Raw genomic sequence first — 18,484 nt, forward strand, 5'->3', positions numbered from 1 at the left:
TGTGGAACATGTCTGTGTACAAAGTAGTAACTGCAATTGATGATTCCAAATTGACTGGCTCATCGCTGTTGCTCAGTACTGGATCCAATTCATACTAGATCCAACTGCATCAATGGCTGACCACACTTTTCTCCAACTCTTCATTATGGTAGTGCTCTCCACTTTACCACATGCTTCAGCTGCTTGGGAACAGTATCACATGTTGACTTTCCGTGTCTTCAGTATTGTCTCTGTAGCTGTCTTCACATTTGTTCAGCAAGGAGCCAAGAAGAGCATGACAGTAATGACATGTAATTGATTCAAAAATTCCCTGATCCATGGACTGAATCAGGTCTGTCACAGTGGATGGAGAAAACAGTGCCTGAGTACCACCAGGCTGCAGAGTCACACCATAAGGACGACTGGGAGCCTTGTCAATAACAAGGATAGCTTTCAGTGGAAGCTTTTTCTTCGGCTTTCTTCCACCTGCTGGTACAAATGTTTCCAACTGCTGGTACAAATGTTTCGTGGAACCACCGAGAAAATATTTCTCTGCCCATCTCCACTTTCTTCTGAGCCCAGTATTGCACTGGTAGTGATTTATATCACTGTGTTGAAAACTTTGGGATTTCCCAATCACCTTGTGCAGCAGATTGACTCCCATTAGTGTTACTACATGCCATTAATGTTATGCGCTGTTTTTGTTGCTTGTACACGTGAGATTCCTTCTTGTTTGTGGCAATGTTTTTGAAGGAACGGGATGATTGACTGATGTGGCCTTGTAACATTAACCAAAACAGCCTTGCTACATGCTGGTATTGCGAACGGCTGAAAGCAAGGGGAAACTACAGTCATAAGTTTCCCGAGGGCATGCAGCTCTACTGTGTGGTTAAATGATGATGGCATCCTATTGGGTAAAACCTTCCACAGGTAAAATAGTCCCCCATTCAGATCTCCAGATGGGGACTACTCAGGAAAATGTTACCAGGAGAAAGAAAACTGGTGTTCTATGGATCGGAGTGTGGAATGTCAGATCCCTTAATAGGGCAGGTAGGTTGGAAAGTTTAAAAAGGGAAATGGATACGTTAAAGTTAGATATAGAGGGAATTAGTGAAGTTTGGTGGCAGGAGGAACAAGACTTCTGGTCAGATGAATACAGGGTTATAAATACAAAATCAAATAAGGGTAATGAATGAGTAGGTTTAATAATGAATAAAAAAATAGGAGTGTGAGTAAGCTACTACAAACAGCATAGTGAACGCATTATTGTGACCAAGATAGACACGAAGCCCACGCCTACTACAGTAGTACAAGTTTATATGCCAACAACCTCCACAGATGATGGAGAGATTGAAGAAATGTATGATGCGACAAAGGAAATTATTCAGATAGTTGAGGGAGATGAAAATTTAATAGTCATAGGGGACTGGAATTCAATAGTAGGGAAAGGAAGAGAAGGAAAAGTAGTAGGTGAATATGGACTGGGGGTAAGGAATGAAACAGGAAGCTGCCTGGTAGAATTTTGCACAGAGCATAACTTAATCATAGCTAATACTTGGTTTTAGATTAATGAAAGAAGGTTGTATACATGGAAGATGCCTGGAGACACTGGAAGATTTCAGATAGATTATATAATGGTAAGACAGAGATTTAGGGACCAGGTCTTAAACTGTAAGACATTTCCAGGGGCAGATGTGGACTCTGACCACAATCTGTTGGTTATGAACTGTAGATTAAAACTGAAGAAACTGCAAAAAGGTGGAAATTTAAGGAGATGGGACCTGGATAAACTGAAAGAACCAGAGGTTGTAGAGAGTTTCAGGGAGAGCATAAGGGAACAATTGACAGGAATGGGGGAAAGAGATACAGTAGAAGAAGAATGGGTAGCTTTGAGAGATGAAGTAGTGAAGGCAACAGAGGATCTAGTATGTAAAAAGATGAGAGCTGTAGAAATCCTTGGGTAACAGAAGAAATATTGAATTTAATTGATAAAAGGAGAAAATATAAAAATGCAGTAAATGAAGCAGGCAAAAAGGAATACAGACGTCTCAAAAATGAGATCGACAGGAAGTGCAAAATGGCTAAGCAGGGATGGCTAGAGGACAAATGTAAGGATGTAGAGGCTTATCTCACTAGGGGTAAGATAGATACTGCCTACAGGAAAATTAAAGAGACCCTTGGAGAAAAGAGAACCACTTGTATGAATATCAAGAGTTCAGATGGAAACCCTGTTCTAAGCAAAGAAGGGAAAGCAGAAAGGTGGAAGGAGTATATAGAGGGTCTATACAAGGGTGATGTACTTGAGGACAATATTATGGAAATGGAAGAGGATGTAGATGAAGATGAAATGGGAGATACGCTACTGTGTGAAGAGTTTGACAGAGCAATGAAAGACCTGAGACGAAACAAGGCCCCGGGAGTAGACAACATTCCATTAGAACTACTAATAGCATTGGGAGAGCCAGTCCTGACAAAACTCTACCCTCTGGTGAGCAAGATGTATGAGACAGGCGAAATACCCTCAGACTTCAAGAAGAATATAATAATTCCAATCCCAAAGAAAACAGGTGCTCACAGATGTGAAAATTACCGAACAATCAGTTTAATAAGTCACTGCTGCAAAATACTAACACGAATTCTTTACAGACGAATGGAAAAACTGGTAGAAGCCGACCTTGGGGATGATCAGTTTGGATTCCGTAGAAATACTGGAACACGTGAGGCAATACTGACCCTACAACTTATCTTAGAAGCTAGATTAAGGAAAGGCAAACCTACATTTCTAGCATTTGTAGACTTAGAGAAAGCTTTTGACAATGTTGAATGGAATACTCTCGTTCTAATTCTGAAGGTGGCAGTGGTTAAATACAGGGAGCAAAAGGCTATTTACAATTTGTACAGAAACCAGATGGCAGTTATAAGAGTCGAGGGGCATGAAAGGGAAGCAGTGGTTGGGAAGGGAGTGAGACAGGGTTGTAGCCTATCTCCGATGTTATTCAATCTGTATATTGAGCAAGCAGTGAAGGAAACAAAAGAAAAATGCTTGTGTCTGTATATGTGTGGATGGATATGTGTGTGTGTGCGAGTGTATACCTGTCCTTTTTTCCCCCTAAGGTAAGTCTTTCCGCTCCCGGGATTGGAATGACTCCTTACCCTCTCCCTTGAAACCCACATCTTTTGTCTTTCGCTCTCCTTCCCTCTTTCCTGATGAGGCAACAGTTTGTTGCGAAAGCTTGAATTTTGTGTGTGTGTTGGTGTATGTTTGTGTGTCTATCGACCTGCCAGCGCTTTCGTTCGGTAAGTCACATCATCTTTTTGTATATATATATATATATATATATATATATATATATATATATATATATATATATATATATATAGTGTGTGTGTGTGTGTGTGTGTGTGTGTATGTGTGTAACATCTGACTTGTCCCATATCATAATGATTAGTGGAAAATCTCATACAAAGATGTGAAACAAATACTAACAAAGAGATAGCGGGGCTGGCCAGTACTTACCTCAGCTCAGTACAGCCGATAGATACACAAAGAAACAGAACCAAAACTTTACGTTCCTAGCTTTCGGAACAAATGTTCCTTCATCAGGGAGGAGAGAGGGGAAAGAAAGGGAAGAAGGGAAAGTGGATTCAGTTACTCATAACCCAGGTCATGAAGCAACAGGGAAAGGAAAACAGGGAGGGTAGCAAGGATGGAGGCATGGGTGTCAGAGGGAAGCCAAAGATACTCTACTGTAAGTACTGTGCCAGCTTCAAACCAAAGAGGATGCATACAGAAGTAAAGAGGTATACAGTATAAAGATAAACACAACTATGTAGGATGAAAAGATGCGTGAATGGCTAAAGAGGAAAGGGAAAGAGGAGAAAACTGAAGAGTAAATGGGAGTGAGGTTGTTTAATGTAGGTTCAGTCCAGGGGGATGGCAGGATGAAAGGATGTGTTGGAGTGCAAGTTCCCATCTCCCCAGTTCAGAGGGACAGGTGTTGGGTGGGAGAAGCCAAATGGCACATACAGTGTAGCAGGTTCCTAGGTCCCTAGAATTATGCCGGAGGGCATGCTCCGCTACTGGGTATTGGACATCTCCTAGGCGGACAGTTCGTCTGTGTCCGTTCATGCGCTCAGCCAGTTTAGTTGTTGTCATACCGATGTAAAAGGCTCTGCAGTGCAGGCATGTCAGCTGATAAATGACATGTGTAGTTTCACACGTGGCCCTGCCTTGAATTGTGTATGTTTTACCAGTAGTGGGGCTGGAGTAGGTGGTTGTGGGGGGATGCATGGGGCAGGTTTTGCAGTGGGGTCGGTTACAGGGGTAGGAACCGCTGGGTAGAGAAGGTAGTCTGGGAATATTGTAGGGTTTAACAAGGATGTTACGGAGGTTAGGGGGGCGACAAAAGGAAACTCTGGGTGGTGTGGGGAGAATTTTGTCAAGGGATGATCTCATTTCAGGGGTTGACTTGCGAAAGTCATATCCCTGGTGGAGTAATTTGTTGATGTATTCGAGGCCACGATAATATTGGGTGACAAGGGGGATGCTTCTGTGTGGTCTGGGGGTACGAACATTGTTGTTGGACGGGGAGGAATGTATTGCTTGGGAGATCTGTTTGTGGACAAGGTCTGCAGGATAGTTGCGGGAGAGGAAAGCACTGGTCAGGTTATTGGTGTAATTGTTGAGGGATTCATCACTGGAGCAGATACGTTTGCCACGAATACCTAGACTGTAGGGAAGGTAACGTTTGATGTGGAATGGATGGCAGCTATCAAAGTGAAGGTACTGTTGTTTGTTTGTGGGTTTGATATGGACAGAGGTGTGGATGTGAGCTTCAACAAGATGAAGGTCAACATCCAGGAAGGTGGCTTGGGTTTTGGAGAAGGACCAGGTGAAATTCAGATTCGAAAAGGAGTTGAGGTTATGGAGGAAATTAAGGAGTGTTTCTTCACCATGTGTCCAGACCACAAAGATGACATCTAGACTCCTGGAAATTGAAATAAGAACACCGTGAATTCATTTTCCCAGGAAGGGGAAACTTTATTGACACATTCCTGGGGTCTGATACATCACATGATCACACTGACAGAACCACAGGCACATAGACACAGGCAACAGAGCATGCACAATGTTGGCACTAGTACAGTGTATATCCACCTTTCGCAGCAATGCAGGCTGCTATTCTCCCATGGAGACGATCGTAGAGATGCTGGATGTAGTCCTGTGGAACGGCTTGCCATGCCATTTCCACCTGGCGCCTCAGTTGGACCAGCGTTCGTGCTGGACGTGCAGACTGCGTGAGACGACACTTCATCCAGTCCCAAACATGCTCAATGGGGGACAGATCCGGAGATCTTGCTGGCCAGGGTAGTTGACTTACACCTTCTAGAGCACGTAGGGTGGCACGGGATACATGCGGACGCGCATTGTCCTGTTGGAACAGCAAGTTCCCTTGCCGGTCTAGGAATGGTAGAATGATGGGTTCGATGACGGTTTGGATGTACCGTGCACTATTCAGTGTCCCCTCGACGATCACCAGTGGTGTACGGCCAGTGTAGGAGATCGCTCCCCACACCATGATGCCGGGTGTTGGCCCTGTGTGCCTCGGTCGTATGCAGTCCTGATTGTGGCGCTCACCTGCACGGCGCCAAACACGCATACGACCATCATTGGCACCAAGGCAGAAGCGACTCTCATCACTGAAGACGACACGTCTCCATTCGTCCCTCCATTCACGCCTGTCGCGACACCACTGGAGGCGGGCTGCACGATGTTGGGGCGTGAGCGGAAGACGGCCTAACGGTGTGCGGGACCGTAGCCCAGCTTCATGGAGACGGTTGCGAATGGTCCTCGCCGATACCCCAGGAGCAACAGTGTCCCTAATTTGCTGGGAAGTGGCGGTGCGGTCCCCTAGGGCACTGTGTAGGATCCTACGGTCTTGGCGTGCATCCGTGCGTCGCTGCGGTCCGGTCCCAGGTCGACGGGCACGTGCACCTTCCGCCGACCACTGGCGACAACATCGATGTACTGTGGAGACCTCACGCCCCACGTGTTGAGCAATTCGGCGGTACGTCCACCCGGCCTCCCGCATGCCCACTATACGCCCTCGCTCAAAGTCCGTCAACTGCACATACGGTTCACGTCCACGCTGTCGCGGCATGCTACCAGTGTTAAAGACTGCGATGGAGCTCCGTATGCCACGGCAAACTGGCTGACACTGACGGCGGTGGTGCACAAATGGTGCGCAGCTAGCGCCATTCGACGGCCAACACCGCGGTTCCTGGTGTGTCCGCTGTGCCGTGCGTGTGATCATTGCTTGTACAGCCCTCTCGCAGTGTCCGGAGCAAGTATGGTGGGTCTGACACACCAGTGTCAATGTGTTCTTTTTTCCATTTCCTGGAGTGTATAAACCTATACCAGGCCAGGGGAAGCAGCTGTTGGGTCTTCAGGAAAGCCTCCTCCATGCGGCCCATGGAGAGGTTAGCATAGGACGGAGCCATCCTGGTTCCCATGGCCGTTCCCCTGATTTGTTTGTAGGTCTGGCCTTCAAAAGTGAAGTAATTATGGGTTAGGATGAAGTTGGTAAGTGTGATAAGGAACGAGGTTTTTGGAAGATCTTCGGGTGGGCGTTAGGAGAGGTAGTGCTCAAGGGCAGAGAGACCATGGGTATGTGGGATGTTTGTGTAAAGGGATGTAGCATCTATGGTGACAAGAAAGGTTTCAGGTGGGAGAGGAGTGGGAATGGATTTGAGGCGTTCTAGGAAGTGGTTTGTGTCTTTGATGTAGGATGGGAGTGTGCAGGTGATAGGTTGGAGGTGTTGGTCTACCAGAGCTGAGATACGTTCTGTTGGGGCTTTGAAGCCTGCTACAATGGGACGGCCAGGATGGTTCTCTTTGTGGATTTTGGGTAATAGGTAGAAGGTAGGAGTACGGAGCTCAGGTGGAGTGAGTAAGTCTATGGAAGCCGTTGTGAGGCCTTGTGAGGGACCTTGGATTTTTAGGATTTTCTGCAGCTCAGTCTGGATGGAGGGAATGGGATCCTGGGTAACAGCTTTGTAGGTTGAGGTGTCGGAGAGTTGACGCAGTCCTTCTGCCACATACTCCACACTGTCAAGTACCACAGTTGTGGAGCTTTTATCCGCCGGGAGGATGACAACAGAGTGGTCTGTTTTCAGCTCCTTAATGGCACGGGATTCAGCTGGGGTGATGTTGGGGGTTGTCGGGATGTTCTTCAAGAAGGACTGGGAGGCAACACTGGATGTGAGGAATTCCTGAAATGTCTGCAAGGGATGGTTTTGGGGGAGGGGAGGAGGATCCCTTTGAGAAGGCGGTCGGAACTGTTCTAGACAGGGTTCAACACTGGGTCTAGTATTTGGGGGCTGTGTTTGGGTAGTGAAGTGATATTTCTAGTTGAGGTTCCGGGTGAATGAGAGGAGATCTTTAACCAGGGCAGTGTGGTTGAATTTAGGCGTGGGGCTAAAGGTTAAGCCTTTTGATAGAACAGATTCACCGTAGCCAAACTGCAATCCCACATACTTTTCCTCCGGTCCTGCTTAACCTTTGGAATTACCCCTAAAGGACTTACCTTAAAAGTTCCCATCTCTGGGTGCAATTCCTCCTTCCACCAGTCTCTCCTGGACTTCCAGAACCTTCAATCCTTAGCCCTTACCCAACTTGTCCTGAATCTCTACACTACTTCATGTAACCACGACTCCCAACAGCTGGTATCTCTCTTCAAAGTCCTCCACCTCTCAAAACCTTGCTTAGAGAACACACTCAGGAACATCATCCTAGAAGCCAGCTGCAAATTTGAGTTCCATGCCACACACCACCTGAAAAACTATCCACAGTGCTAGTGCAACACCTAAGAAGTGGGGTCCCTCTCCCTATCCCTCACAAACACCAACCACAACAGAACCTTCAACAAACCCCCCTCATAGCCAACAAACCTAGCCTAGCCACCCTACTCAATCTCCCCATCCCAGCACATACCCCACACAGACCAAATCTCAACTATAACCACAGTCAAATGCCACATATCACCAGTCCCAATTCAGTTCTAAACCTCTCACCCAGATCCCTCTCTGCTCCAGAGACATCTGTTCTATCAAAAGGCTTAACCTTTAGCCCCACGACTAAATTCAACCACACTGCCCTGGTTAAAGATCTCCTCTCATTCACCCGGAACCTCAACTGGAAATATCACTTCACTACTCAAACACAGCCCCCAAATACTAGACCCAGTGTTGAACCCTGTCTAGAACAGTTCCGACCGCCTTCTCAAAGGGATCCTCTTCCCCTCCCCCAAAACCATCCCTTGCAGACATTTCAGAAATTCCTCACATCCAGTGTTGCCTCCCAGTCCTTCTTGAAGAACATCCCGACAACCCCCAACATCACCCCAGCTGAATCCCGTGCCATTAAGGAGCTGAAAACAGACCACTCTATTGTCATCCTCCCGGCGGATAAAGGCTCCACAACTGTGATACTTGACCGTGTGGAGTATGTGGCAGAAGGACTGCGTCAAATCTCCGACACCTCAACCTACAAAGCTGTTACCCAGGATCCCATTCCCTCCATCCAGACTGAGCTGCAGAAAATCCTAAAAATCCAAGGTCCCTCACAAGGCCTCACAACGGCTTCCATAGACTTACTCACTCCACCTGAGCTCCGTACTCCTACCTTCTACCTATTACCCGAAATCCACAAAGAGAACCATCCTGGCCGTCCCATTGTAGCAGGCTTCAAAGCCCCAACAGAACGTATCTCAGCTCTGGTAGACCAACACCTCCAACCTATCACCCGCACACTCCCATCCTACATCAAAGACACAAACCACTTCCTAGAACGCCTCAAATCCATTCCCACTCCTCTCCCACCTGAAACCTTTCTTGTCACCATAGATGCTACATCCCTTTACACAAACATCCCACATACCCATGGTCTCTCTGCCCTTGAGCACTACCTCTCCCAACGCCCACCCGAAGATCTTCCAAAAACCTCGTTCCTTATCACACTTACCAACTTCATCCTAACCCATAATTACTTCACTTTTGAAGGCCAGACCTACAAACAAATCAGGGGAACGGCCATGGGAACCAGGATGGCTCCGTCCTATGCTAACCTCTCCATGGGCCGCATGGAGGAGGCTTTCCTGAAGACCCAACAGCTGCTTCCCCTGGCCTGGTATAGGTTTATACAGAGATGACATCTTCGTGGTCTGGACTCATGATGAAAAAACACTCCTTAATTTCCTCCATAACCTCAACTCCTTTTCGAATCTGAATTTCACCTGGTCCTTCTCCAAAACCCAAGCCACCTTCCTGGATGTTGACCTTCATCTTGTTGAAGCTCACATCCACACCTCTGTCCATATCAAACCCACAAATAAACAACAGTACCTTCACTTTGATAGCTGCCATCCATTCCACATCAAACGTTACCTTCCCTACAGTCTAGGTATTCGTGGCAAACGTATCTGCTCCAGTGATGAATCCCTCAACAATTACACCAATAACCTGACCAGTGCTTTCCTCTCCCGCAACTATCCTGCAGACCTTGTCCACAAACAGATCTCCCGAGCAATAAATTCCTCCCCATCCAACAACAATGTTCGTATCCCCAGACCACACAGAAGCATCCCCCTTGTCACCCAATATTATCGTGGCCTCAAATACATCAACAAATTACTCCACCAGGGATATGACTTTCTCAAGTCAACCCCTGAAATGAGATCATCCCTTGACAAAATTCTCCCCACACCACCCAGAGTTTCCTTTCGTCGCCCCCCTAACCTCTGTAACATCCTTGTTAAACCCTACAATATTCCCAGACTACCTTCTCTACCCAGCGGTTCCTACCCCTGTAACCGACCCCGCTGCAAAACCTGCCCCATGCATCCCCCCACAACCACCTACTCCAGCCCCGCTACTGGTAAAACATACACAATTCAAGGCAGAACCACGTGTGAAACTACACGTCATTTATCAGCTGACATGCCTGCACTGCAGAGCCTTTTACATCGGTATGACAACAACTAAACTGGCTGAGCGCATGAACGGACACAGACGAACTGTCCGCCTAGGAGATGTCCAATACCCAGTAGCGGAGCATGCCCTCCGGCATAATTCTAGGGACCTAGGAACCTGCTACATCGTATGTGCCATTTGGCTTCTCTGAACTGCGGAGATGGGAACTTGCACTCCAACACATCCTTTCATCCCGCCATCCCCCTGGACTGAACCTATGTTAAACTACCTCACTCCCATTTACTCTTCAGTCTTCTCCTCTTTCCCTTTCCTCTTTAGCCATTCACGCATCTTTTCATCCTACATAGTTGTGTTTATCTTTATACTGTATACCTCTTTACTTCTGTATGCATCCTCTTTGGTTTGAAGCTGGCACAGTACTTACAGTAAAATATCTTTGGCTTCCCTCTGACACCCATGCCTCCATCCTTGCTACCCTCCCTGTTTTCCTTTCCCTGTTGCTTCATGACCTGGGTTATGAGTAACTGAATCCACTTTCCCTTCTTCCCTTTCTTTCCCCTCTCTCCTCCCTGATGAAGGAACATTTGTTCCGAAAGCTAGGAACGTAAATTTTTGGTTCCGTTTTTTGTGTATCTATCGGCTGTACTGAGCTGAGGTAAGTACTGGCCAGCCCCTCTATCTCTTTGTTAGTATTTGTCCCATATCATGTAGTACGATCTGTATATTGAATGATTGAGTGGATCAATAAAGATACAATACAACTTTAACATTATAATTTCCATGATATTCCTTTTAGATATAGCTATGGGATCCAGTTGAAAGCCAAAGTTTTGGATTTTCTTGGTAGTTTTTGAAAATGTGTGGACCTCAGTTTCAACTGGAACATTTTATATGTACTGATCAGTCTTTCAGCATTTCTTTTAAGTGTGCTGGATATTTATCTACAATATTCTTATTTTCTTTATGTTTCCAACTTTCACATTGAAGTCACCGAGAAATATTTTAACTTTGTTTTTAGGTATGTTGGAGATTTTAGATTCCAAAAGGTCCCAAAATCGATTTACTTTCTGCAGATTTCATCTATTATCATCATTTATAGGTGCAAGGCAATTTAGAAGGGTATAGCTGTTATCATTGCATTTTATTGTCAACAGGGACATTCTTTCTGATTTCATCATAAATTCTGTTATACTATCTACATTTTTTTGTCTGTATGAAAGGCTGATCCAAATACTGGCATGTTTTTCATTATTATTACTACTAGTTTCCCTTTATAAATCCTGTAATGTTATGTGTCCACTACATTCTTATCTAAGAATCTTGTTCCCTGCATTGCTAAAATTTCTGTATGATTATTTTGTGAAAATAATTCTAATTCCTGCTGTTTCTCAATTTTCAGAAGGGAATTTGATGTTCCAAACTAGAAATCTCTTCTAGAACTTAAACTTACAAGGTTTATCAATATAGTTCACCCCACCACAAATGTTCGGACTTCCAAGAATCCTGGGTCACAATGCGCTACAAGATGTAATGGTGGTTTCCTCATCAGAGTTGCCACCGGAGGTAGAACACCCATTGTGAAAACTTTACATTTTATGATATGAAGTTGCAAATTGTTGATGGCATGGAATCCAGAGTCATCCCTGAATTCCCAAAATAAGATCATGTTGTTAGACTGGAGTGTTACTGATTCAACCACCACTAACATGTGGAACAGAACCACCACTAACACATTCCATTTTTAACCTTGGATAAGAGGCTGCTTCTTTCAACAGCTCTGTTGTCCAGAAGTCTGTCTCCTCTGTCATCCAGAAGTCCGTCTTCGTGTATTCGTTGCCTTTGAAGTCTTCACTGTAACAATGGCAGGGGGGCCTTACATGGTGCTATCAGCTGGGCCAGCTGAACCAAGGTTTTTTTTTTACCTGATGTTATTCCTCCATCAGTCCTCTTTATCCTGGCTTGTGACAGGCAACCTTGAAGCCTCTAGGACCCCGGATGATGAAGTTCCCAATTATTGTTGTTATTATTATTGTTACTATTATTATTTATCAATGGAACCCTATGTATTCTTTGAATCGAGTTAACATCTGGAGTTCACTTTAATTGAGTTGAGAGATGAGATATAAGAAAGATTGTGTTGCAATTACATCTGAGCGACAATGCATTTTGTCCAAGAGACACCAGTTCTTAAAGATTCTTGGTTAACAAAAAACTTAATTGAAATTTCTTTTCACACCCCAAAAGTTTTATGATAGTACACCTTCAATTCTCAAAATCCTGCTTCGTAAAATTCATTTGACATCTATACTTCCATGATTTGTTACATTCACAATAAATTTTCTTTATAATGTGTGGATAAAAATCGTCGGTCAAGATTGCCAAAACTCCTTTATTGACTGCTAGTTTCAGCTCATTGATGAGCCTTCTTCACATCAGTGAAAATTATTATGTACTTCAGTGTGCATGAGCCACTGGGCATTACACATTGTCGTAATCTGTTGAGCTGAACTGCTCTTGCTGTTATGTACACACTTCGGCACTTTCCTGCAATCTACCTTAGCCTGAATGTGCGGATAAAAATCATTCCTTTATCGAGTACTAATTTCAGCTCATTGGTGTGCCATCATCAGATCAATAAAAATTATTACTTAATTCAGTGTGTATCAGCCACCAAACTTGAGCGATTCAGTTCAACAGCTTATGGCTATGCGTAATACCTGGTGGCTCATACACACTGAATTAAGTAATAATTTTTATTGATCTGAAGATGGCTTGTCAATGAGCTGAAACTAATAATCAGTAAAAGGAATTTTAGCTATCTTGACCTGGTATTTTTTATCCACACATTGTAACACAACAGATCACCTGTTACCAATTTGACAATGTCAAATAACAACTTTTCCTTTCCGATATTAGGCAATAAAGGATTTCAGACCAATTTAATTTTATCCTAGTGTTTCAAACCTATTTTACAGATAGTGTAGGCTATACTGGTTTCGGATGTTTGTCTACTGACTAATTACAATTTTATTCTAGTGTAATTTTGGTACATATATTTTACAGTTAGTGTAGGCAAAATTACTTCTAGATGTTTGTCTATTAACTAATTACCATTTGGTTCTAGGTTTCCAGGGCAATTAAATGCTGACCTTCGCAAACTAGCTGTTAACATGGTGCCATTTCCTCGCTTACATTTCTTCATTCCTGGCTTTGCTCCATTGACATCACGTGGGTCTCAACAATACCGATCTCTCACTGTACCAGAACTCACGCAGCAGATGTTTGATGCAAAGAATATGATGACTGCTTGTGATCCTCGACATGGACGATATCTTACAGTGGCAGCCATCTTCAGAGGGCGCATGTCCATGAAAGAGGTAAGATACCTTACATTTTATGTCAGACAGTAGTTTGTTATATAACTGAAGGAAGTTCCTTTTGTAAACAAAGTAATTTTGGGGTCTTGTTGTGAAAAGACACACTCATATAAAAAGTAATATTTGATGAATACTGATGTAAATTTTTGTCAGTTTTCCATAATAGGCTCAGGAACATTAGCCAGTAGTGAACAGCTGCTAAGCATTTATCATAACAATTGATGGTTAAAATTTTGAAATTTCACAAATTCTGCTGACTACATATAGACTATGTGATCAAAAGTATCCGGACAATGCCGAAAACATATGTTTTTCGTATTAGTTGCATTATGCTGCCACCTACTGCCAGGTACTCCATAGCACCCACCTCAGTCATTAGACATCATGAGGGAGCAGAATGGAGTGCTCCGCAGAAGTCACGGACTTCAAACAAGGTCAGGTGATTGGGTGTTACTTGTGTCATACGTCTGTATGTGTGATTTTTGCATTCCTAAACATCCCTAGGTCCACTGTTTCTGATGTGATAGTGAAGTGGAAACATGAAAGGACACATACAGCACAAAAGCATACAGGCTGACCTCGTCTGTTGACTGACAGACTACCAACAGTTGAAGAGGGCCGTAATGTGTAATAGGTAGACATCTATCTGGACCATAACACAGGAATTACAAACTGCATCAGGATCCACTGCAAGTACTATGACAGATAGGCGGGATGTGAGAAAACTTGGATTTCATGGTTGAGGTGCTGCTCGTAAGACACACATCATGCTGGTAAATGCCAAACGATGCCTCACCTAGTGTAGTGAGCGTAAACACTGGACGATTGAACAGTGAAAAAAAAGGAAGTTCCTTTTGTAAACAAAGTAATTTTGGGGTCTTGTTGTGAAAAGACACACTCATATAAAAAGTAATATTTGATGAATACTGATGTAAATTTTTGTCAGTTTTCCATAATAGGCTCAGGAACATTAGCCAGTAGTGAACAGCTGCTAAGCATTTATCATAACAATTGATGGTTAAAATTTTGAAATTTCACAAATTCTGCTGACTACATATAGACTATGTGATCAAAAGTATCCGGACAATGCCGAAAACATATGTTTTTCGTATTAGTTGCATTATGCTGCCACCTACTGCCAGGTACTCCATAGCACCCACCTCAGTCATTAGACATCATGAGGGAGCAGAATGGAGTGCTCCGCAGAAGTCACGGACTTCAAACAAGGTCAGGTGATTGGGTGTTACTTGTGTCATACGTCTGTATGTGTGATTTTTGCATTCCTAAACATCCCTAGGTCCACTGTTTCTGATGTGATAGTGAAGTGGAAACATGAAAGGACACATACAGCACAAAAGCATACAGGCTGACCTCGTCTGTTGACTGACAGACTACCAACAGTTGAAGAGGGCCGTAATGTGTAATAGGTAGACATCTATCTGGACCATAACACAGGAATTACAAACTGCATCAGGATCCACTGCAAGTACTATGACAGATAGGCGGGATGTGAGAAAACTTGGATTTCATGGTTGAGGTGCTGCTCGTAAGACACACATCATGCTGGTAAATGCCAAACGATGCCTCACCTAGTGTAGTGAGCGTAAACACTGGACGATTGAACAGTGAAAAAAACGTTGTATGGAGTGACGAATCATGGTACACAAAGTGGCAATCTCATGGCAGGGAGTGGATATGGTGAATGCCTGGTGAACATCATCTGCCAGCGTGTGTAGTGGCAACAGTAAAATTTGGAGGCGGTGATGTTATGGCATGGTCATGTTTTTCATGGAGGGGGCTTGCACCCCTTGTTGTTTTGCATGGCACTATCACAGCACAGGCCTACTTTGATGTTTCAAGCACCTTCTTGCTTACCACTGTTGAAGAGCAGTTCGGGGATGGCGATTGCATCTTCCAACATGATAGAGTACCCATTCATAATGCACGGCCTGTGGTGGAGTGGTTACATGACAATAACATCCCTGTAATGGACTGGCCTGCACAGAGTCCTGACCTGAATCCTATAGAACACATTTGGGATGTTTTGGAACGCTGTCTTCATGCCAGGCCTCACTGACTGACATCAATATCTCTCCTCAGTGCAGCACTTCATGAAGAATGGGCTGCCATTCCCCAAGAAACCTTCCAGCACTTGATTGAATGTATACCTGTGAGAGTGTAAGCTGTCATCAAGACTAAGGGTGGGCCAACACCATACTGAATTCCATCATTACCGATGGAGGGCACCATCTTGTAAGTCATTTTCAGCCAGGTTTCCGGATACTTTTGATCACGCAGTGTACTTTGTGAAAGACTAAGCAAAAGTTTGATCTCGAGTTAACCCGAAAACTATGATGACCATGAACAGTGATTTGACTAATTTCAGTGATGTTTCCTGTATGACTACCTTTGAGATTACAGACTTTCCCATTTAAGAACTTGTGTATTGCTCATTGAATACAGCTTTTTTCTTACTTAATTTACACATCACACAATAGTTGCCTATTAACCAGAAAATTATTTTCTTTCTTAAATTTCAAGCTAGTGTCAGTTAAAAATTTAGTTCTAGCCTATTGTATTACCACAAACACATGTTTACCATTAAAAAAGAAAAAAATAAACAAACAAACCATTGTATGCCTGTCAGGTCTGTAGCCAGATCGTAAAATTATGTTGATGTATTTCAGCATTCCATCTGGTCACATCTTCAGATGCTAAGCGCAACTACTGAAATGCTAGAACCTTTGCCCCTATCCATGCCACAGAACGTCCATGGCACTTGCACCAGAAGCTGTCAGTGCTGTCCAGCAGCAAAATGGACATGCAAACTCATTGCACCGATGTAGTGGATTAAAACTTATAGGGTGTAGATTCTGGTCAGTGTATGTAGGTTTGTGATACAAAGAACATATGCTGTCTCCAGATTTTGACGACTTGGCAAAAGAAATTGAACACCAGAAATCTGTGGTCAAGTAAAATGGTCACTCTAATAAGCAGATTTGATGTGCCTTGGGGGTTGGATTATTACCAGAATGTGGCTGTAACACAGTTGCTTACGTTCCTTATATTGGAGGCATTTCCGTCAAAGTTGAGAGGCTTTTTAAAAAGTTAAACATGAGGGCACTTTTCCATATGCCAGCTAAGCTTAGAGGTTTACCGGCTTGCTCAAGGATCACTTATAACTAAGGAAGCCAGTGTGTATAAATTCCTTGTTCCTATGGCAAAACTTTCATGAAACAGCCATCACGTGGTTCAGTATGGATGTGTAGAACATAGCTGCTAGTAAACCTTTTGGGACATAAGGTCTCGGTCCACAAAACTCTTCTGTTCCTAACATATCATCCACTACTGTGCTCTACATCTTCAGAGCTGTTGCTCCTCCATTGAGTCATGCTGACTCAACAAAAGAACAATGATCTGAAGATGTTCAACACAGTCCTGTACAAAACATTAGGAACAGAAGAGTTTTATGGACCATGGCCTTGTACCCTGAAAATTTTACCAGCAGCAATGTCATCCGGCTATGAAAGCCTAGATTCTGTATAGAGCATAGTCAACACACAAGACTTCAATAACTGGATAAATCTGCCAGAGATGAGAACCATCTAAATGAAGGGCAAAGGCTCACAGATAGTTGCTGACACATCTCAGTTTTGAAACAGTGTCCTTAGGAAGGTGAGAGGGATCGATTATCAGATAATCTCATAAAACAAGACAATGGGTTCCCATCAAGCAAGATGTTGAACCCAGTATGGTCTTGAATCCCTTCACAAAGCTTATGATGCAGTGGGCAGCAGATTTTTGTGACAACTGTCTTGTTGCGATGTCACTTCTTCTAACATTCACCAACAATGGCACTGCATGTGCTCTTAATAGAAGAGCAGCACTGATGGCAGCTGGCATACACAAGTTATGGGCATTGTCACAGTGTTTTAGCTTAATATTTGAAGATGGCAGTCAGGTGGAATGCTGAAACATCATGTCAGTTTGATTTTAGGATCTGCACACCTATCAGAACACAGTTTGCTTTATAATTGAGTTCTTCCACTAGGAAATTTTCTTCTGAAATATGCATCATTTTTTTGTTGACCACAACATTATTCAAGCACAAAATAATAACTAGTATTAGTACATGACAGTGGAATTACGAAGTAATTTCCACATTTTCACAGAGTTATTCTCTTGTGAGTATAAAAGATAAATTAATGTATAAGCAATTAAAATTAGAGGTGATACAACTTGGGCTAAGCATGCAGTCTAAGATTATAAGTTGGTCTGTTCTAATGATCATCACTTTAATCAGATGTAGAGCTAACTTCAGGCATGCCTTAAGGACATGTGTTGGACCCTTGCTATTCAGGTTGTATATTAATAATATGCAAAACAAAATATCCATTTTTTTTGCATTTTGAGGTTCCATAACATCTTCATATGTTCTAAGATTATAAGTTGGTCTGTTCTAATGATCATCACTTTAATCAGATGTAGAGCTAACTTCAGGCATGCCTTAAGGACATGTGTTGGACCCTTGCTATTCAGGTTGTATATTAATAATATGCAAAACAAAATATCCATTTTTTTTTGCATTTTGAGGTTCCATAACATCTTCATATGTTCTATCACTTTCTTGTTTATATGATCCCTTCAAAAATGGCACTAGTATTTCATGCTGCTTGTGCTGCAATCTTTCTTAACCTAAAAAAAAGGCTGGTCTTCATATAGATAACTACCTGTTCTGTCATGTTTCTGAACATGCTGGCAATAGCTTCATCTATTCGACACAAGATGAGCCCCTTGCATTCTCTGTGGTCAGTCTAGCCTCTTTTGACCTTTGTGATATGATGAAATCAGTGATTAAAATTATTCAGCAAACCTCAGTGATGAGCATTGGTGAGGTGTGCCTAGGATAATATACAAAGGAGTGGCAAATTATTGTTACGTGGCAATATAAAAGTTCTTTTTTATTGGCACACTGTCTGTGAAGATAATTCTTGTTTCTGCTTGTTTATGCATTAACTTTCTAACAAAGCCTTACATGATTTTGTTTGCTTGTTATGGTGTTACTCTTCACTGAACAATTCGAGAGTAGTTTGCAAATCACACATTTATTGCACTTTGAATTTACACTTTACAACATG

The 18,484-nt window shown here is 43.2% G+C and overlaps 1 protein-coding gene across 1 annotated transcript in view; it reads left to right on the forward strand.

Moving 5' to 3' along the window:
• Nucleotides 1–18,484, forward strand: part of LOC126263271 (tubulin beta chain-like) — a 72,305-nt gene that overhangs the window by 42,301 nt on the left and 11,520 nt on the right. Inside the window, exon 4 of the mRNA XM_049960357.1 lies at nucleotides 13,094–13,346. Coding sequence (XP_049816314.1) covers nucleotides 13,094–13,346 — 253 coding nt within the window. The remainder of the gene's footprint in view (nucleotides 1–13,093; nucleotides 13,347–18,484) is intronic.

The sequence above is a fragment of the Schistocerca nitens genome, chromosome 6, assembly GCF_023898315.1.
Source record: "Schistocerca nitens isolate TAMUIC-IGC-003100 chromosome 6, iqSchNite1.1, whole genome shotgun sequence".
Classification (NCBI taxonomy): domain Eukaryota; kingdom Metazoa; phylum Arthropoda; class Insecta; order Orthoptera; family Acrididae; genus Schistocerca; species Schistocerca nitens.